The following is a 21,982-nucleotide window of genomic DNA, read 5'->3' as shown; positions in this document are numbered from 1 at the left end:
ATATGATCAAAGAAGGCTGTGAAAATTAATCTGCATTGTTAATCCTTTTGATTTTTTATTTAAAAAATTCACAAAAATCTAACCTTTCATTGGATAATAAGAATTTAAAATGGGGGGAAATATCATTATGAAATAAATGTTTTTCTCAAATACACGTTGGACACAATTACTGGCACCCCTAGAAATTCTTATGAGTAAAATATCTCTGAAGTATATTCCCATTCATATTCACAATTTTGAGCACTCCAGGGTGATTATGAACATGAAATTGTCCAGCCATGGCTTCCTGTTTCACAGAAATATAAATAGGAGGGAAAACAAAGCCCAAATTCCCTTAATCATCCATCACAATGAGAAAAACCAAAGAATATATTTCTGATGTGCAGCAAAAGATAATTGAGCTTCACAAATTAGTGAAGTGGCTTTAAGAAAATAGCTAGAGCAGTGAAAATTCCCATCTCCACCATCAGGGCAATAATTAAGAATTTCCAATCAACATAAAATGTTAGGAAACTGCCTGGAAGAGGACATGTCTATATCGTCCTAATGCACGGTGAGAAGGAGAGTTTGAGTGGCTAAAGACTCTCCAAGGACCACAGCTGGAGAATTGCAGAAAATAGTTGAGTCTCGGGGTCAGAAAACCTTTAAAAAAAAATTGTCAACCAGCACCTACATCACCACATGTTGTTTGGGAGGGTTTCAAGAAAAATTCTCCTCGCTCATCCAAAAACAAACTCCAGCATATTCAGTTATCAGACACGACTGGAACTTCAAATGGGACTGGCTTCTATGGTCAGATGAAACTAAAAAATTAGCTTTGTAGCAACAAACACTCAAGATGGGTTTGGTGAACACAGGGATAAAAAGTACCCCATGTGTACAATGAAATATACTGCTGTATTTTTTATGATGTGTGCCTATACTTCTGCTGGAGGTCCTGGACTTCTTGTTTAGACACATGGCATCATGGATTCTATCAAATACCAACAGATAAAAAATCAATAAGTGACTGACTCTTCTTACAATAATCCAAACACAAACCTCAAAACAACACAAAAATGGGTCACTGAGAACAAAACCAAGCTTCTGCTGGCCATTCCAGTCCTCTGACCTGAACCCTATAGAAAATGAGTGGGTGAACTGAAGAGAAACATGGAGCTGGGAATCTAAAGGGTCTGGAGTGATTCTGGATGAAGGAATGGTCTCTGATCTCTTGTCAGGTGTTCTCTAACCTCATCAGGCATTATAGGAGAACATTTAGAGCTGTTATTGAATAAAAGGGTGCCGTTAATTGTGGCCAATGTGTATTAGAGAAAAACATTTATTTCATAATGATATTTCCCCACATTTTAAATTCTTATTATCCAATGAAAGGTTAGATTTTTGTGAATTTTTTAAATAAAAGATCAAAAGTATTAACAATGTAGATTAATTTTCACAGCCTTCTTTGTTCATATTTACCAAGGGTGCCGATATTTTTGGCCATGACTGTAGCTTTAGTACACTTTTAGAGTACATTGAAGTTTTAGTTTAGTACTTTCCAAGGCAGCATTTCTAATTCGAATTCTAATATTTCTGCTTTATTTCAATGAACAAAAAGAGTTTTGTAATAGTTTTAGTTTTAGATAACATTACTGTAATGACACTGGTTCTGTGCAGAGAGCTGGTGCTCATCCATACCTCGGCTGCACTGTTATGATTCTCGCTTTCTGTCAGCCTATAATGGCTGCATTCAGACCAGCTCCAGATTCCTCATGGTAATCACTCCTCAGTTAACTTGAATATGCAACTTGGTAGTTTTAACCTCTTCTGCTTACATATCTGAAACTGAATAGCATAAGGACAGAACTTAACACAGGACAATAATTTCTTTTTCTTAGGCGATGGATATTCAACTGGTTGCACTGGGGTGTTGGAAATGCTGCTGAAATTATAGCCGGTGAATTTGCTCTTTGTAATTTTGCTGTTTAGAAGATTTATCTCAAATCAATTTCTATCAGTAAAATCACATTGAAAACATTTTTATTTTTAAATATCAAGTAACTTTTTTATTATTATTATCATTTCAGTGGTTTCCATGTTTTTTGGGATAAGGCAACAGTCTCTTTTGCTGCCTTATCCTTGGACCACAGGGGTTCTCTCTGCTTTTGTGGTTTGGACCATTGTGTTAAAGCTGGTGTTAAAACTTCATGGTGTTATTAGAAAAGGTTTGTATGTAACTCATTCTCATATTTAATTCATTTGAAAGACTGCAAAAGCAGTTTAACCTCATTCAACTGTATTTTAATTTATTTGTTTAAAAGTTTTTGGTTCATAAGTGACAAGTTCCCATCTGATTCAGCTGGGAGTACACAGTGCTGCCTGTGGTTCAGACATAAATTGCTAGATGATTCAAACTGAGAGTGAAATGAAGCAAAATGTGTTGTTCAAAATAATGTATTTGTATATGTTGAGCAATTTCTCGTTTCAGCAGGGAGTGGAAAGGAAGATGAACTTCCAGTTCTCTCAAACATTTCAGAGGATGCAAACTGGGTAAGTTTACACTTTACTCAAACATGATGGCGGAGATGAAAACACTAAAGGAACAGTTCACCAAAAAATGAAAAGTTGGCCAAAATTGACTTACCCATCCAAGAAGTAGATGATTTTGTATCTTCATCTGAACAGATTTGGAGAAATTTAGCATTACATCACTTGCTCACCAATGGATCCTCTGCAGTGAATGGGTGCCGTCCAAACAGTTGATAAAAACATCACAATAATCCACAAGTAATGATTCCAGTCCATCAATTACTGTCCTGTGAAGCAAAAAGCTGTGAGTTTGTAAGCAAGAAATCCTACATTGAGGCATTTTAACTTTAAACTGTAATTTCTGGCCAAAATACCAGTCCATAATCCATAATAACGTCTATCCACTGTTGTCTTCTCACATCAAAATCCATCAACGTATTTGTTTAGAACTGTTTTAGACTGTTTTCACTTGTAAATGGTGCCTGATTTATGCATATTTCTCTACTGATCAAGACAAGAGCACTCATATTTTATCAGAAAGCAACAATTAGAAGTTAAAAACGTCTTATTGATAAATTTGTTTCTTACAAACAGCTCTCGGTTCACAAGACGTTAATTTGATGGACTGGAGTCATGTGTATTACCTATGGATTATTGTGATGTTTTTATCAGCTGATTAGACTCTCACTCTGATGGCACCCATTCATTGCAGATGATCCATTGATAGGCAATGCTAAATTTCTCCAAATTTCTTCCAACAAAGCAACGAAGTCACCTACATCTTCTTATATACAGTATAAATACATTTTCAGCAAATATTAATTGTGGACTGTTCATTTTAATCATAAAAGAAATTAGGTATTGCAATATACACAACAAAAACTTACCATTAAGGCCTACCATATGGCTCAAAATGAAGCATGTACATAATGTTCTTCTAAGCATCTTAACCAAATGCTCTTATTTTTGCCTCCACAGGATACTAAGTTTAGAATGGCTGTCCTTGCTGTTTTTGTGATCGGAAACTCAGCGTTCTGTATCTCACTGCTCACCTCCATAGGGGACATATAACCAACATATGAATCATACGGCACTACAGAAATTGGAATGAAGACCTAATTATTTATAGAGCAAGACAAGTCATCATCAGTTTCATTTTATTCAAGGTTTGAACAGTATTTTGCATTGAAAACATCCTGCAAGGAAGAAACATATCTATTAAGACATTTAAACATGAATATTATGAAGTAAAATTCACACATCTTTTAAATTATTTTCACAGAAGAATAAATGTCCACATTATATCCAGACAATCAAAGCATAAAACATTTAAAAGGCTCACAATGTAATTATTGTACAGAAGCCGGCTACTTTTCTTGTAACACCTCTGGAAGCTACATCCACAATATACTCTGTTAGACATTCCAAGCAGCGGCCTTCTCTTGTCTTAAATTGCACTTTTGATCAGATTAAATCAAAGATGAATGTATTTTTATTTGCTTCACTGTATGGTTAATATAACATGTTATGTAATGTGAAATTAGAATAATAAATTTTTCAATGTTTGGCATCATTTTTGTACATAGTGCAATTTAGGCATACAGTATGTTATAAATTCTTCATCTGAAATAATATAAAAGTGTATCCAGGATAAAATTCAGAGTGAAAATACTAGCATTCAAAATTTTTTAAAAGGTATGACATCAGTTTTTAATATTTTTATTCACCTATTAAGTTCTAGGTTTGTATTAGTAATGAATGTTTTACTCTAAAACTATTTGCACATGCTTATACTGCAATGGAAACTTGATTTGTGCTTCGATGCTTCATTTAGGCAAATCACTCAGTCTTGTTGCTGATGATTGGCAAAGATACCTGCTTCCCACCTCTGTGCCAGGGCACTTTTCCGTCTGACTCGAGGGTAAGGTGCCTCAGGGAACTAAAGGAGAAAGCTTCACCTGTAAAACTGCATGCAGTTTCCAGTTTCAAGGTGAAATGAGCACAGATCAATGAGATGTCAAACACATGCGAATGAAAAACAGAAAGATACACTGCAATGGAATTCATGACAGTTATATATGATACATGAGAGGACAAACAGAAAAATATGTACAGTTCAAAAATCTGCAACTTTGAATCATAGCATGCCTAAATTTAATGTACCTTGTGGTCGCAGGACAAAGCGGCGCGATCCATTTTGCGCGTCTTTGATGGAGATGAGGGGGATGACTTGGATTTTGCTGGCACTTCTCCTGCAAAGTGTCCAAATAAAAGAAAGGACATTTACTGGACTACATCTTTATGTAATGACATCAATGAAGTAAATGCTCTAATGCAGGGGTGTCCAATCCTGCTCCTGGAGGGCCACTGTCCTGCTCCAACCCCAATGAACCAGCTAATCTAGGTCTTACTAGGCATACTAGAAACTTCCAGGCAGGTGTGTTGAGGCAAGTTGGAGCTAAACTCCGCAGGACAGTGGTCCTCCAGGACCGAGTTTGGACACCCCTGCTCTAATAGTTGCTAAATGTGGTACCTGGTTTCTCATAAGTGAAATTCTGCAATTGGCTGGGGGACACGAGGACTGTGTCGTATCTCTCCTTTACATATAGTTGTGCTCTCTGCCTTCTAAGCTCCTCTTCTCTTTGCCTCACCAGCTTGATCTCCTGATCCACCAGAGACTGGGTGCTGTGTGAGCGCAGTTTGAAGAAGGGATTGTTCTGAAAGGTGCTCTCTTGTGTCTCTTGACATGCAGAGCTCAGGCAGAATTCCGAGGCACTTCGAATGATGAGATTTGATGTCTCCAGGATAATGACATTATTCATGTCTGATGGCCATTCTTGGAAGCTGCTCGTCCCTGGAGAAAGCATCCCACCTTTTCCTCGGCTCCGTGGGCTGGTGGGGTATGAATCCGGCTCAAGTATGATGACATTGTTGGCTGTCATTTCATGGTATGTGGGACTTCTTCCAGATGAAGCGGTGACGGACAAAGTTGGAGTTCTTGCACTAGGAGACCTCTGAGATTTGCATCTGTCCTCTGGAGTGTCAAACATCCGCCCTTTCTCTCCAGGCTCTGACCTGCTGTGGTGAAGAACACCAGGGCTGGGTTTAACTTGCATAGTGTCACCAGCAGACATCTTTGCTATTGCCCTCTCTCGTCTGAAATTCTCCTCTCGCTCGAGAGCTTCACGGATCTCCCTCTCCACTGGAGTTTCTGGCTCATCGTAAGGAGACCTGTAGCTTGTGTCATCTAGACCAGAGTCCTCCGAACAGGGGCTGAATTGAGTGTACTGGTAATCCCCCAGACCAAGACTCTCAATGTCAGGGTCTCTTTTGGGGCGATCAATGTTGCGGACAGGCGTGTACATGAAGCTGTGTCCACCCTGGCAAGATGCCTGCCTCATTACTGGCCGGTGCACCAGACCCTTTGTTTGCTCTTCCATCTTCTGCCACTGCTTGCGAGCCACCCTGAAATCCAGATGCTCTGTACTGACGTTCTCGCTCTTTATTTCCTGAACCACGCAGAAGTCTTTTGGCAACTTTTTGTCAAGCTCTGAAGTTGAACAAGACAGGCGCTGAAGGTTGTGCTTTGAGGTTTTACCAAGCTCTTCCTCATCCTCTGCAATCTTTGTTAAACTACAGTAATGGGCCGAGGAGTCCAAAGGAATATCTTGCAGCTCACATTCAGTGGGACACTCTGGTTGTTCTAGAATCTCACTTTCATTAATGTTCAATGCCAGAGCTTCATCTTCAAGTTCAGTATTGCTATCAACCACCTCATTGTCTTCCTGCCTTGCTTGGTCTTCTGAGTTTACCTCTGCTTTATCCATACCCAAGAGATCACCGTTCTCTTCAATCTCTTCTTTATCAACAGCTGATGGAGCTAAAGACCTCCACGGCTCCTCAGCATCACTGTCTGATGAAATGATGGCCATCTCCACAAGTAGACAGTCACTTAGGTCATCTCGATCCATATCCGGACAAGATTCAGCTGGGACTTCAGAAATCACCAGCTCATTCATTTGCTGCACCAGCACAGATTTTTCTTGTGCTTCCAACACAGATTCATCTCGTTCTTCCAGCACAGATTCTTCTTGTATTTCCAGCGCAGATTCTTCTCGTTCTACCAGCACAGATTCTTCTTGTATTTCCAGCACAAATTCTTCTCGTTCTTCCAGCTCAGTTTCTTCTTGTGTTTTCAACACAGATTCTTCTCGTTCTTCCAGCACAGATTCTTCTTGTGCTTCCCGCACAGATTCTTCTCGTGCTTCCAGCACAGATTCTTCTTGTGCTTCCCGCACAGATTCTTCTTCCCGCACAGATTCTTCTTGTGCTTCCAGAACAGAATTGTCTTGTGCTTCCACCCTCTCTTCAGGTTCATCATGTTCTTCCTCCTGGGCATCATCCAAATTGTTGATTTCCATTTCTTCTTCTGGTTTGTCATTCACAAGAGGGTCTTCATTAGACTCAAAGGCCAAAGATTCTCTGCTGTCTGGGTCATCTTGCTCGTTGACCTTGACCATAAAGCATTCTTGCGAGTCTTTGCTTCCATCAGATTCACCTGAGCTATCACATTCATTAGTTATGGCTTTGTTTTCTTGCCCTTCCAGGTCTTCTTGTAGGTTGCTCGGTTTGGTATCCAGGCACTCTGAGAAATATGTGACAAAACATTCATTCACCTCCTCAGTGAATTGGCATGTCTGGTCCTCTGTAAACCCAGGATCCATTTTACAGTCTGTTAGATCAGCCATTTCTGAAAGCTGGCTGGTCTCCATGGTGACTGTTTCAGAGAGGTATTCCTGCTCTTTTTGTTGCTGATTTACAGAGGTGCTTTTGCCGTCATTTAGTTCAATTCCATATGCCCTTCGCACACCAGCTGTTGCTCTCTAGGGAAGTTACATCGAAAAGAGCTGTTTAGAATTAAAGGAACACCAAGCTTAGGAATACTAAAATCATTGAACATGCCAAACACTAACAATTTTTTTCCTAGTCTTGCTCATTGAAAAGTTCTGGATGCAATTCATATAGACAACACTGAGCTAGAAGAACCAGCCTTGTGCAGTTTCTAGTGGAATTGCACAGTGTCAGTGATCAAGCTATTCTTGTATTCATGCTGTGAGATAGAAGTGGGTGGACCTCTTTGATAAATAACCATGAGAAGTGGTTTCTAACAGCATGCAATCTCAAAGTGGGCTGAAAATCTACATTATGTTTTAGAAGCCTCAAAGAAATTCAGAGCCACAAAATATGTGGCTTCTAGAGAACACAGAATTCTTCTTCAATTTTACCCCCGATTTAAGTAGGTAATTTCAAATAAAAGCTATAATAAGCTGATGAGTTTTGGGTTCAGTTGGTTCAATTCAACTGGGTTTAATAAGGGAGAACTCTAGGAACAGTCTGAAAATCCCTGCTCTAATATAAATCAAAAACATATATGGCAAGTTGTGATCACAAAACTTCCTAAGCTTAAACAAAGTGAAGAGGAGCAATTCTGAGGAAGTGCCCTTCATTCTTGAAAGTACTATTAATCCAAAATCTAATTAGATGACTGCATTTAGTTACAAGAACTAGCTAAAATCATTTTAAATTTCACTTAGCAGTTGTCCATGCCCTTCTCTGTGCTGCTTCAGTGTTTTCCCTCATAAAATATAAAGCTAACAGTATGTGGATGATCATAATGCCAATTCATATGATACTGTCATAGACATAATTTATTGGCATGATGATTTCAGAGTCTGTTTTGCGTTTCCCCCCCCAGAAAAGTAGTGGTTGCTTGGCAACATGCTGGATTTGAGGAGGCTGTCCTGTTTATGAGCCACGTAGAACCAGCTCACTAGTCAGAGCCAACCTTATCAAAGTGCCATGCCGTAGGTTTATTATGGCTATCAGCCTGAGTTTATCCAGTGAGAGAGCGAGAGAAACAAATCTATTGCTCATATCGAGCGGGTGGGATGTTCTTTTATGCACGCCTGCTGGTGCTGTGACCACCATTAACCCCAAACCCGTCCTGCCTGTTTTGGAAAATACATTTCTGATGTCTGAACATTACATACACTTTGCCAGAGGTGGAATTCTGCAGAGCGCAAAATGATGTAATCAGATATTATCCAATAAGTGTGACTGTTACAGGACAGTTCACCAAAAAAGAAAAAAAAAGAAAGAAAAAAGCATGTTAGTGACTAACAGCCTCAGTCACCATTCACTTTCAATACATTTTGTTTCTATTCAGTAAAAGTGAATGGTGACTGATGTCATTCTGCCTAACATCTCTTTTTGTTTTCCACAGAACATAATATGGGTTTGCTTTTGATGTAAAGGTGAATTATCCCTTTAAGTCTTACTTCTCTCTTGTAAATGATACTGAAGTGACTTTGATTAGTGAAAAATCGGAGTGTGTTTTTGTATCACTGCACCACTGACACTGCAAGCAGATAAAATGCATTACCAATCAATCACGAAATGTCGGATGGAGACAACGCAGCATCACAACTCTTCTTAAATACACTGCACACAACAGTACAAACGCAGCACACCGAATTCCTGCATCATTCCCTCTTCGTGCCTTGCGCATGCAGATGTTCGCTAAAGCAGATACGGATGCAACAGATGCACAAAGCTTCAGTATTTTCATACCTACCAGCAGCTTTAAAAACAGGAGCCAAACGGATATCATCTCCAATCTACCGCAATACGCACATGCCTGTATAATGTGTACAGATAACGCGAGTAACCAAATGGCGACGCGTCGGGAGTAATTCATATGGTTGAACTCGAAGAGGGGAAATCAAGCTCGCGACAAACTCCTGTTCAGACCTATCGATCCGTCAGCGATTGTCAGAGGTGAAATAGAGCAGATAGAACAGATATTGACAGAATCGACCGCAACTGAATGTCTGAGCCCCGCCAGCACTGGTTGCACTGAGCTACAGAGCCGCGCTGTCCCTCTGGGCGCCCACACTTTCTCAACCAACTATTGAACGCTTGGCTTTGCCCACGCGATTTTGAACATACAGTAGGCTACATAATTCTGACCAAGGTCACTCTCGCCGTGCAACATTATCCTCACATGTTAATATATATGTGTGTAGCCTACTATAAAGGACTACAATTATTTAGCTTACATTTTTAATACTTGATTCTGATTGGCTAATATCGGCATCAAGTGTCAAATTTTTTTAATAATGATGTTTCAACACGGCACAAATGACTGCTCATCCGGGAAACCTACTAAGCAATCAGTTTATTTATTTAACTAACGAATTTACCTATCTATATTTACCTAATAAAACTATTAGCAATCAGTTGTAGGCCTATATTATTAAATAAAGAGCTTGATCGCTGCACAGGTTAATTTTGTGATTATGTCCATCTTAATGTAGCTATACTGTATCAGTATTTTAAATAAAAAATGTAAATAAAGCGTGAATGTGCATTTTTGTGTGCTTTTTTCAGAAAATGAAATAAAAAATCTCTCTGGAGAATTCCGCTTTTGTACTTATAAATCCTCTGAGGGGTTTTTTCCCTCTGTGCTGACAGACAAATCTCTTTCATTTGGTTTTGTAAACATAAAGTTAGATATGATGCAGTGGTATGTTGATTGATTGATTGATTGATTTTTTTAAATACCCATCTCTGTGGACAAAACCTATCCTCCATTAATAATGACAATGACTTAGACTAAGCCAAATCAGTCCTCGTGTATCATCATGTTTTCCAGGAATAACCCAGAAATCTGTATTACTCACCTGCCACATCTGTTCTATTACAGTGATGTCAGCTGTGATGCAAACACTATTATTGTGTAATACCACATTCTAACTTCATATCCATATGTTTACGTCTTTTTAAAATAACGCCAAGATTAGCCAGGTTTAATTGTTACAGTGACGTAAAATTGTTTTGACAATGCATAAAATCAAACTTATCCTGGTCCTTAGACCATATTATTAATATCCATCTTGGGTGATCTGATTGTAAAATTGACAAATGTAAAGATCCAGTGGATCTTGCAAATAAATTGAGATCATCTTTGGATGTGTCAGGGAATGAGGGAAAGCTTTATTCCAGAATATGCAGTTCCAATCTGCTTGCAGAACAGCATGGTAAAAATAACGACAGTAAGTTTGGTGAAGGATATTCTGTCTGTTTGCTGCCTGTGTTACTGGCTCAGGCTCTGCATGTTTTTTTTTCCCCTACGTCTTCTGTGTTTTTGTAGCTACCATCCCACACGCTTGACAGAAAAGCAGCATGAATACACTCCAACAAATTGAAAATGTAACACCAAAAAAGGCATCATCTTTCTCTCCTCCCTGTCTTTTTTCCTTAAGACCTTCCCACCACAATACACAAAACTGCCAAAACTCTTAAGTGTAAATCTGACCCCTTTTTAAACTCTGTTAAAGATGCATAAAAATATTTCTCACCAGATGCAAGTGCACAGTGACTCATCTCTATATGTCCAGAGACTGACAGATGTCACATAGCCTATTCCATAGACATCAATAGAAAAGTTTGGGATTTGGATATACTTACTGTCAGTGATGGAGCTTTGAGGTCGGCTGGTTTAACAGTGAAGGTCTCGTTTCTTCCTCTGAGTCCATGTATGTGTGTTAGTGTGTGTGAAAGTGTGTGACATAAGCCACAGCTCTGATTGAATGCGTGGGAATCGACCAATGGCAGCACAGTTACTCCACTGACAGACATGACAAGCTCCAGCTCTCACACACACAGGCACATAGGGAAAGGAGAATATACCTAAAAATATATTTGCACACAATTCTCACTGCTCTGAAAAAAACAAAAAAGCTCACACCAGACGTCTGTTATCAGACAGTTTGCTGTAAGTCGCCAGTGCACAGAATCAAATGAAGCTCCGTGTATTAAAGGATCAGCTTTAATCTGATTTATTTTATTTTATTTATTTATTTTTTTCCCACATCGCTCTACCGTCAGTTTTGCAGTGACCAAATACAACATTATAGAGTGCTTATTCATCCAAAAAGTCCAATATTTCTGTTGTTGTAAAAGGGACAGTTCACCCAAAAAGGGTAGATTCTGTCATTATTTACTCACCCTTATGTTGTTAAAGAAAAAACATTTTTAGTCTGTGAAATACAAAAGTATATTTAACAGACTGTCTAAGCTGCTCTTTTCCATATAAAGAGAATAAATAGTAACTACGACTATCCCTCTTGTAAAAAAGTAATATATTTAAAATACATTTATTTCATGTGAAGAATAGTTAAAATCTATTAACATATTTACTGACATATCGCTCGTTACTTACTGATATGAAAATTATAATTCAACTTTATTGAAGTACTACTTGTGCACAATGCACATTTCTTAATATGAAGCCTAAAATGTGTTTTAATGTCAGTATTGATGAGGATTGTATGATCTTTGAATAATATTGGTCTTTAAATGCACTGGTTGCATACCATACTAAAAGCACATAAATATGTAAATGTATCTATAGTATACTTAGCATGAAATAAATGTATTTCAAATATATTTTAGCATGTTTATTTTTAACTAGGGCCTTGTCCCAGTCTACTTTCATTGTACAACAAACAAAGAGTTTAAAAATATCTAATTACAATCAGAAATGTCAAATATTTAATGTTAAAAATGTAATTCAATAAACTAATACACCAATATGGTACTAAATAAACATTTTTCATCAGTTTTAAAGATGGTTTAAAGATTTTGTGGAAATACTGATCTTATTCAGAAATATTTGGTGAATAATAAAAAATAAAATAAAAAATATAAGTTAAAAAATTAAAATTTTTTGCTTCACAGAAGAGAGAGTTAAAAAAATGAGGCTGAAAAAGTGATAATTTTCATATTGAGTGAAATATCTCTTTAATATGTGTTAGTTGTTTTAATAAAGGCACCAATTATTTTATTTAATAGTAACAACATTATCAAATAAGGACTCACAAAGATGACCTTGACATGAATATCTGATTAAAAAAACATTGAAAATCAAGAGACAGACCGATTCATTCTTTAGCACGGATAATAGAGGTGTCTAAAACAGCTGTCAGCCACATACACACACGTCATGAGGATTGATTGTCATTGTGAGTGTTCCTCTACAAGGAGAACACTTCTGAAAGGATGCCTGATACAGTATTTTGACATATAACAGCAATATTGTTCTTATTTGGCGGTTCAGTTTTATAGCTCTCATGTACAGCTTTTAGAAAATTTGCTGTCTCAATTCAAAAGCTGCAGCCTCCAGAGGTCACATTTGTCAGCTGAATACGTCATAGTCCATCTTATTTAGGAAAAGTAACCATTACATTGCAGAGTATGAAAGAAATTACAGTAATTTATGCCTCACAAGGAACAACAGTCAATTTTATAATGGTTAATTTTCTTAAATGAGACGTCCTCAATGATAAATGTGCCTGACAAATGCAACCTCCATAAGTTTATTGACAGTCATTTCAAACATTAGTCAAAGCAGATATGTGTGTGTTGTATTTCTTTCAAGCATTATTTTCATTAAATTTTAAGTTGTAAAGAGTTAGAATTGATATATTTTCTCAAAAAGTGTTAATAACACATCCTCACTTCACTTTCAGAAGACTCCGCTGAGATGTTGGTTCACGTTTCTCGTTTCGCTGGCCGCTCTGGACAATCGTGCAACAGTCTAGAGTTCCCAGAGTGTGAGTTACACAAAATGTGCGTGTTACACAGTTTGGCCCAGTTTCTCCATCTGTATCTGTAATGCTGTAGGGAGCATGAGAGAAAACACATTGATTTAGTTGCTCAATTGTATCCTCCCAACCAAACACAAGTTAATGGACAGCATGGACATGCCTGGATCCAGCACCAGTAGCTTTTCAATGATATCTCTCAGAAGCGTTCCACCATCTCAACGATTAATCTTTTTGTGCAGTTTAAGAGGGTAATCTTAATAAACTCCAGCTATAAAGACATTTGTCCTCAGAAACAAGCTATCCCCATTTATATAATCCCCAAGATTGATTATATAAGAGTGTTTCAGCACACGACCCAGCCTTCTTAAAAGCCTCTTAAGGTTGGAAGACATGCGCAGCAAATTATCTGCCCACCACTAGAGTGTGTGTGTGTGTGTGTGTTTCTGAAGAAGATTGACAGGACTGGATTGTGTATTCTACAATGAAGAGATGACAGAGAGGGGGTCATGTGTGGGAGTGTGCCCCTCATTCTTTAGATAAAGTGTACTGTTATATGACATTGTTCATATTGAGTCTATAGCAGCAAAATATTAGCATAATGGCTAAGTTGGTGTGGTGTCATAAGTGAGTCATTTATCTTTTCATGCAACATTTCTGTGGGAGGTGACGTCGTAATCAGTCTGTTTTTCAGCATTAAAGGAACAGATCACTCAAAAATGAATATTCTGTCATTTACTCATGACTTTCAAAATCTGTGTGCTGCTACATTTCCTGTGGAACACAAAAGAACTTTTCAAAACACCTTCATGCAGCTCTTACAATATTACAACTGTTATAGTGACAATGGCTGTCAAGCTCCTTTTGTGTTCCATGGAAATAATAACATCATATTTTTGGCTAAACTTTAAAATAGACTTTGTTAATTGAAATAAAATTAAATATAAACTCATAAACTCAAAACTTAAACTCACACTTGCCTTGGCAACTGAAAAAAATATTAGATAAGCTGAAATGCCATGCTAAAATGACTAAAACTGAAATAAATATTTAAAAAAAAGACAGAATCACATTTAATGACTAAAAGCTTAATTTCAATGGGAAAATGAAATGATCTAAATTCATGATATTAATAAATGCTATAATAGTAGGCTATATAGAGTAAATAATACTAATAAAACACCTATTAATAAATATTTTTGGGTGACCTATCCCTTTAAACAACTTTTAAGAATAAAATAAAAATCAAGACTCATTCAATCAGTTTTATTAAAAAGTTTGTCTGTCATGCTTTTCACAAAACACTCATATACACAGTCAAAGCAAAAGAAAGAGGATGCTTGACAAAAGAAGCACAATCTATGACAGTAAGCATGGCTGTACGTGCCACAGCAGATTGCATGCAGTCATGCTAATTATTGCAAGTGGCAAAAGCACAGTTAACAAAATTTCAAAAGAAATAGCATAGAAAGTTTGGCAGGTGAAAACAAAGGAGAGTGTTTGCATATTGCATGAATTATTTTGAAAGAGATGTGAATTCCCGTCCTTTCACCACTAGAGGGAGGTACAGCTCTAAATCAGGGGTCTTCAACCTTTTTCAAGGATCCCTTGGTGGATACAGACATATTTAGTCAAATTTAATAGATGCATTCTAAGCCTGGCCAATCATAACATGTATATGCCCTATAGAATATATCTGCATACCTATGATGCTTACATTGCACAAATCAGTACTGATCACACTTGTGTACAATAATATACATCTTAATATGGGAGGTACAATAACAAAAGTCTCAAAGACTCCTCAAAAGTCTGGAGTCAAAGATTTTCTTTGTTCGAATTTTATTCCACAAGCATGCATTCACTTGACAGTGACAGTCTTTAATCAACAGCAAGATCTTTTGGTTACAAAAGATTTCTATTTCGAATAAATGCTGTTTTTTAACTTCATATTCACCAAATATTTCTGAATAAGATCAGTATTTCCACAAAATCTTTAAACCATCTTTAAAACTGATGAAAAATGTTTCTTTAGTACCATATTGGTGTATTCGAATGATTTCTGAATGATCATGTGACTGGAGTAATGGCTGCTGAAAATTCAGCTTTGCCATTAGAAATAAATAATATTTATAAAATAATAATAAAACAGAAAACAGTTATTTTAAATTGTAATTATATTTTACAATATTAAAATTTTTGATCAAATAAATGCAGCCTTGGAGAGCAAGAGATTTAAAAGAAAAGAAAATCTCTTAGCGACCCCAAACATTTGAACAGTAGTGTATTTAGATGAACTAATCAGTGTTTTTAGTTAACTTAATACTGTTTTTTCCCAACAAAAATCGATTTGAGATTAAATGATAATTGCAGTACCGCCAGCTGAAGACCCCTGCTCTAAAGCTACACATATACAACAATGTGTTTCTACACACATTGTCAGACAACATAAGCAAATTCCAACATGTACCATTGAAAGCAGTTTGTTAAGACACTGAAAAACTGAAAACCACAATGTAAGACAGCAGTGTCCAGCATGCAGAGCGAGAGAAGCCAGTCTGGTGAGAAGCTGCATCATAGAAGAGCTGATAGAGTGTTAGTGAAACTACATCAACACACAGCAGGGCTTGTGTCTCCTTTTGACCTTTTTAATCTTTGGGGTACCTGTAGCGGACGGGTCCTCCGTGCCGTCTCTTTTGCCCTTCCGTCCCACAGAGCAGAAAAAGGCGTTGTTGGCATTGGAGTTTTGTTGGGGGTTGAAGCTCTTGCTCGCTTCATCTTCACCTTCTCCAACGATCACCAGCTCTGCCCGAACTGAGCCCTCATAGCTCTGGCTGTCATCTTCAGCATTCTGGTATCCCATGAAGATCATGGTGACGGGCTCATCCGATGGCATGGCGTTCAGGACGCTGAGTTTGGATTTCTCAGAGTAGGCCGAACACGGGCTGTGGTTCCTGATGTCACAATCCAAAAGTTGCTTTCCCCGTTGGTTCTCTCTTTGGTTGTAACACTGTCCATGTGTGTGTCTTTCCCCTTTGTTGTGATAGTATTCGTCTGGTCTGTCATTGTAATTAGGCATTGGCAGGAGAGGAAGTCCACGACCCACGTTCTCTGGATAGCGCACACCATCATTGTACACAAGCTCAGGCCATGCCGACAAGTCAACGCTATATGGATCTTGGTATCCGTTGGATTCGTGGCTCTCTCTGATTTTACTGGCCTCATGGGAGAGGTTGTAGGGAACCTGAACCTGATTGGACCTCTTCTTTTTCTCAGACGCCTGTCTCAGTAGCTCCTCGACCTCAACGGGACTGAGTTCATCCACTCCTTTCGCACCAGGCTGGTGGCCATCCGTACGCAGGGCGTAGACGGACTTCCGGCCATCGTCGTAGACTTTGATGCCTTTCTGCTGGAGCTCTTGGGGAGAAATGGTGGAGGTGGAGAGGACTTGGCTTTCACCTGTGCGCAAGTCCTTCTGAACATTAATTTCCATGGCGAACAAAGCTGTAAGAGACAAATGGAATGTGTGTAATATATTAGCAGTGTTGGGAAGGTTACTTTGGAAATGTAATAGGTTACAGATTACAAGTATCCCTATTTAAAATGTAATAAGTAGTGTAACTACCTGATTACATTTGATTACTTTTATAAATTTCTAATGTTTTCAACTGTTAAAGCAGTTTTTAAACATTTAAAGCACCTTACAGTAGGACTCAACACTGATTACTGTCAGACTTTCAAAATCCTTCATCACTTGAATTGAGATTATAATTTAATTTTAAAGCACAGGCACCACAAAATCAGACTTTAGCACCTTTTTACTTTGAGGTATGATACTGTTTTTGAAATCAAATCTTTGCATAGTTATGACAGGAAACACTGGCATCTAACAATGCTTTGGGTGAAAAAAAACAGTTAATCTTAAAAAAAATAAAGCATAAACATAAACCCAAATAGGAAATAAAACAGTTGAATAAGCATGTGTCCTCTGTCCTAAACTCCTGAAACATTGGTGTCTTATGTTTTAGAGCAGTCAATGCAATTTGGGAAAGAAATCAATTAAATCTATATGTGGGTGTGTGTGAAAAAAATCAGATGTAACCTCCTTTGTAATTGTTAACATTTTCATAAGTAACTGTAATTTAATTACACATTTTTTTCTCAGTAATGGTAACTGATTACAATTACATTTTTTTTGTAATTAAATTACGTAATTTCGTTTTTTTTTTCAAACCCCTTTGATCTATAATTACTTAAAATACACCCCAAAAATGTTTCAATTTAACACCACATTTGCATGTTCAAGACTATATGCTTTCGGTTAATGGACACATGACAAATCAATCTTCGTTTAGTAAGATTCCTTTTTTTTTTTTTTTACATATTATATTAGTTTTTCATTTTTATAATTTAATTGATTCATTATTGATTTTTATCATTTAATTAATTTTTTTTATTAGCTTTAAGCATCTCATGAATTCACCCCGTTTGGAAATGCCTGTATAAAATATTTATTTTGCTGTTCTACATTATATAAAAATATTGAAAACAAGTCTTCTAGTAGTCTTCTTTCAGTTTACCAGGTTTGGGTTGGTCGGTTTTTGCTTCAGTTTCCAGGTCTTGTTTCTTCCTCTGATTTAATAGGGGTGTGCTGGGCTTTCGCATGTTTGGAATTGTTGAATGAATATAGATCGGCTCTGCAAAAAGAGTGAAAAGATGAAGAAATATGGCAAAACGTAACACAACAATATGCTGGCAATTTGTTTTATGGTCCATACAGCATTGTGATGGAGTTTTACAGTGTTTACCTGATGTGAAATCTGCATTCACTGCCTGTGGAGATTCAAACAGAATAACATCCTATTATAAAGTCTATATAGTTCTTTAAAGCAAAAAGCAGTTTTTGATCATTTTAATTAATTAACCACATCAAAAGCAGTGTACCTTAATGATGTCCTCTGGAGACTTTTCAATGGCTTTGAGCCTCTTTAGAATCAGCCCCTCATTTGTTGAGATGTTCATTTCCTCTCTCTCCAACGCTTCAATCTCTTTCTCTATCCTGAAGAGAATTTGTTACAATAATTGTTTAAATAAGACTTTCTAAACTTGCAGCCCTCTAGAGTTCTCCTGGCACACACACACGCAGATTGACCTCTATTACCGGGTCAAGTCACACAAGAGTGCCATCCCTGACAAAGCATCTGTCACTTTGTTTGCACTTTTTGTTGCATAGACATGCTAGACCCAAAGCAATGAGTTGTTAAAAGGTTATGAAAGCAATATAAACAAATATTTAATAACAGACATTTGAATTTACTCATACGACTGATGTTCAGTTAGAATCAGTCATCAGTCTGAACCATTTAACACACTCTCTAAGAATGAAACCGACAGCAATGTTTGTGCTAGGGTGCGACCTGCATGTAGCAGCCTTTCAAGGACACTGGAACAGCTTGTTTTAGCATCCTTCTCTGACTTCATTGCTACTACAACGCAATGCAGTTACAAAGCATTGCACATCTCTTGCCTCATACTTCACTCTAATAGATTTCATTACGGCACCACAGGGCAAATAACATTAGCTGAGAAACATCACACCAGCCCTGAAGTTCTTTGAGTCAAATACAAAAGACCTTAAGAAACTGAACTCTTAACACAATGTTCAGATTGAAAATGATTTGCGTTAAGGAAATGCCAGTGCACCTGATTTGCTACGACAATCTCAATAAATTAGCTGGCAATCCTAAATAGCAAAATGGTTTAGATCACAGTCACTGGCTTAAATATTGTGTAAATAATGCTACAATAATGAAATGTAACTTCATGCTGTCATCTTACCGATGTATGGTGCTCTTGAGGTGCTTAGTTTGTTGTGCATCTTCAAGAGCTTTTTGTGTTTCCTGTGCATTACTGCTGTTCATCCCATCCATGAGCCACAGATCTCTCATTGATCTTTTCTATGAAAGACATATAGAGATGCTTCAAATCCCAGACCATAACAATTCTGAAAAAATGCTGGAAACCATACTTCAAACATCAAGAAGGTACCTTCACATGTTGAAGCTTTAGTTTCTCTCTGTCAATCTCAAGCCGTTTGTGGGCAATTTCTTCTTGGATTTTTTTCTTATTCTGTGGAAAAATGAACATTTATATAGAGACATAGCATAGCTATGTAAGCGGTTGCAATACAGTTGTTGTAAATTCCAGAGCCTTGAAATAAGTAGACATTCCCATGTGGTTACCGTAATAGCTTGAAGGCGCTCCTTTAAGAGTTCTGCTTCTTCCATCCTGCCTCTGGAGAATAAAAAAAAAAACATTTATGCTTTATATGACAATATAAAATCATCACTAATACTAGTAGGGCTGTATTTTGACATCTGTCTAATGTCTCAAAGGGTTGTTGGGTGATATGTAGGTCAAACTCCATACAGTGACACTGATATTTGGCTACTTGAGTTAATGTCCATTCATCACCACTTGCTTCCTGCTTTCTAAAGATCACTGCTGTTCCATGAATAGCAGCAGTGGTAAAACAGTCTCTGCGATGCACCATAAATAATCTGCCTGACAGGGTTTGGTTGCCGTGTCTGAGTGGGTGACCCCTTGTAGACACTGCCGGGTTTCATAGACATCCAAGTAAGGCCTTAGGCTAGAACGTGCCCCTTGAAGTAGCTTCATGCTTCATTCACCCGATTTCCAGTTAAATATCTCTTACAATAGGCCAGATGTGACCTCCTGTGATTGTCACAACAGCTGTAATGCAGGAATATGAAACAATATTGTAAAGTTACAAGCAAAGCAATGAATGGATCAGTGCTTCCTACAAAGCACCGTTGTTGCTTAAATTATCATTGACATGAATGGACATAATGCTGACTTGTGATTAAGTGAGTCTTTCTAACCTAATAAAGCTACAAAGGATGTTTTTATATGTTGATTTTTGCAAGCAACCACAAAGACAACAAAATTGAACGACATGCTGTCTTTGTTTTATTTTGCAGTTGGGTCAAATATGGATTTTTTTTGTTTTTGTTATGATTATGTAGATTTAGCAGTACAGGAAACACTGCAATGGACTGTCATATACTGTAGAATACATTTTAATTCACCTCATCTACTTTTGATCTACTTACCTACTTCTAAACTTTCAGTCATATCTTTGCTAAGATACTTTTTTAGGTTTTAAACCAACACAAGTACTTGTTTAGAAGACTAACACTGTCATGTTAAAGTGACAGCAGGGCTGTGGGTCCCCGGGCTCCCCCCCCCCCAGGAAATGTGAGACCGACTCCAGACTTCCTGTCTCTGTCCATGTTTCATACATAGACAGTAACCAGTGCTGACTCAACACAACCCTGCTCATCTGCTTTAGATATAAGGCTCACTGCCCGGTTCATTAACATACTAAACAACTGTCCAGGATAGTTGCTTAGCATTTGCCTGTAGGTAATAACATGAAATGTATATACAATTACTGTCCAAAAACGTTTCCAGGAGAGACACCATTTATTTTGATCTGATTGATCATTTCAATTAATATCAAAGCATCATCTACAGACCCGGGGAAGAGTTTGGTAAACCCCAGAATTCCACTAGACTCAGGAACAATCTAAAAATAACAAGGCCACCCAGGGGTACACGGCCTAATAAATCTGACACAGTGGCACACCAAACCATTGGGTCGCTTTTCTCCTTGACACAAAAACCCACAGTTTTCTGAAATTAATGCATAAGGTTCAGAGAAAAAACTGCAAAACAAAAGTGAAAGAATAAAATGAGGAATAAATTAGATTATTAATAAATACCCTCTTTTTGAAAATTGACATGGTGAGGGGGGCAAGATCTGAAACCCAGTATAACTCATGCAAATTTAACCAGATTGCACTGCATTTTACTGTGTAATTAAAGTGAAAAAGGCACAAAAATGACTTCTTATGCCGATTTCAGCACAGATTCAAAGCAAACCGAACAAGCTGATTGGCAGATAAAATCTTACATGATAAGTTGTTTCTGGGGTTGAACACTACATGCTTTGCAGGCCTCTCCTGCACATGGTCAGTTTTCCTGTCAGTTTTATCCTAGAGGAAGTTTCTCTCTAATCTCCTCTAATCTGATCACCAGTCAGTTAAGATGTAAAGCTCTTGTGGCATCTGCTCCCATTACAATATCCTGACTGGACAAACATCCAGGAATTGTACACTTATTATGTTTGAATGCAGACATTGGACATGTTATAAAACTTTATAAAACTATTTATTATTTTATCCAAAATTCCTTAATATATGAAAAACAACTTTTTGTTAAGTTTTTGCGAGCGTGCAAGGTGTGTTCACGCGTGTAAAAACAGAAAATTGGCCCTGAGCTGCAATTAAATTAGTTTTAAAATGTCACTGAATATTTTAATGACCAGCTCTTTTAAATGACTTCTTAAAATAATAGGTGAAGGTTTAAACCCTCACTTTTCTCAAACTAAATGTCACCCAATCCAAAAACAGGTTCCTGCAGCCTCAATGACATTTGAAGATGAGCCGAGACCATCGATTCACGTGCAAATGAACTCTACAAACCTTTAGACAAATCTTCAGCAGGTTATGGGATCAGTAAATTGACCTTCACACTATGTTGTATTTTTGTCTTCACTAAGAAAAGTAAAACGGCACAAAACACACTCACCGGGCGGCTGAAGACGAACGGATATCCAGAAGGGTTTTATGAGTTCACGCGCAGCCGTCAAGCGGCTCTCATTTAGGCGCGCGCAGGTGCTGTAGGCAAGACTGACAGTCCTCCCTTGAGCCAATGAAATG

General features: G+C 37.6%; 2 protein-coding genes across 12 annotated transcripts in view; one reads left to right on the top strand and one right to left on the bottom strand.

The window, feature by feature from the left end:
• The window catches only part of frrs1a (ferric-chelate reductase 1a), a 10,354-nt gene extending 6,273 nt beyond the window's left edge, over nucleotides 1–4,081 (top strand). For 4 of the 6 annotated variants that reach the window (XM_058763468.1, XM_058763476.1, XM_058763495.1 and 1 more), the window contains 5 exons: nucleotides 1,660–1,757; nucleotides 1,881–1,939; nucleotides 2,070–2,207; nucleotides 2,471–2,532; nucleotides 3,490–4,081. In XM_058763468.1, the coding sequence (XP_058619451.1) occupies nucleotides 1,660–1,757; nucleotides 1,881–1,939; nucleotides 2,070–2,207; nucleotides 2,471–2,532; nucleotides 3,490–3,582 (450 nt within the window). In that variant the 3' untranslated portion in view covers nucleotides 3,583–4,081. The remainder of the gene's footprint in view (nucleotides 1–1,659; nucleotides 1,758–1,880; nucleotides 1,940–2,069; nucleotides 2,208–2,470; nucleotides 2,533–3,489) is intronic. The other 2 variants (XM_058763486.1, XM_058763504.1) reach the window with 2 other exon arrangements.
• Nucleotides 3,595–21,982, bottom strand: LOC131532045 (palmdelphin-like). Of its 6 annotated transcripts, XM_058763421.1 has the most exons (10): nucleotides 21,852–21,982; nucleotides 19,421–19,472; nucleotides 19,227–19,307; nucleotides 19,017–19,135; nucleotides 18,123–18,237; nucleotides 17,987–18,011; nucleotides 17,759–17,875; nucleotides 15,843–16,682; nucleotides 13,093–13,251; nucleotides 7,323–7,394 (listed from the first exon to the last, which is right to left on the bottom strand). In XM_058763421.1, exons 2-9 carry the CDS (start codon nucleotides 19,463–19,465, stop codon nucleotides 13,211–13,213), a joined length of 1,383 nt encoding a protein of 460 aa, XP_058619404.1. In that variant the 5' UTR covers nucleotides 19,466–19,472; nucleotides 21,852–21,982; the 3' UTR covers nucleotides 7,323–7,394; nucleotides 13,093–13,210. The 6 variants fall into 6 exon arrangements, with proteins under 6 accessions (XP_058619360.1, XP_058619377.1, XP_058619369.1 ...); XM_058763411.1 differs by lacking the exons at nucleotides 7,323–7,394; nucleotides 13,093–13,251 and having other exon boundaries at nucleotides 14,444–16,682; XM_058763377.1 differs by lacking the exons at nucleotides 13,093–13,251; nucleotides 15,843–16,682; nucleotides 17,759–17,875; ... (4 more) ...; nucleotides 19,421–19,472; nucleotides 21,852–21,982 and adding exons at nucleotides 3,595–4,450; nucleotides 4,675–4,763; nucleotides 9,146–9,604 and having other exon boundaries at nucleotides 5,045–7,394.

This window comes from Onychostoma macrolepis, chromosome 02 (assembly GCF_012432095.1).
Source record: "Onychostoma macrolepis isolate SWU-2019 chromosome 02, ASM1243209v1, whole genome shotgun sequence".
In the NCBI taxonomy this organism is placed as follows: Eukaryota; Metazoa; Chordata; class Actinopteri; order Cypriniformes; family Cyprinidae; genus Onychostoma; species Onychostoma macrolepis.
The sequence above is the reverse complement of the archived record's forward strand: the minus strand, read 5'-3'. Positions and strand labels throughout refer to the sequence as shown.

Coding starts and splice junctions, on each gene's coding strand:
- LOC131532045 (XM_058763377.1), bottom strand. CDS start 9,268: ATGAATTACTCCCGACGCGTCGCCATTTGGTTACTCGCGTTATCTGTA. Junction 4,764..5,044: donor TTTCACTTATGAGAAACCAG/GTACCACATTTA, acceptor GACACTTTGCAG/GAGAAGTGCCAGCAAAATCC. Junction 4,451..4,674: donor CTTTGTCCTGCGACCACAAG/GTACATTAAATT, acceptor TTTCTCCTTTAG/TTCCCTGAGGCACCTTACCC.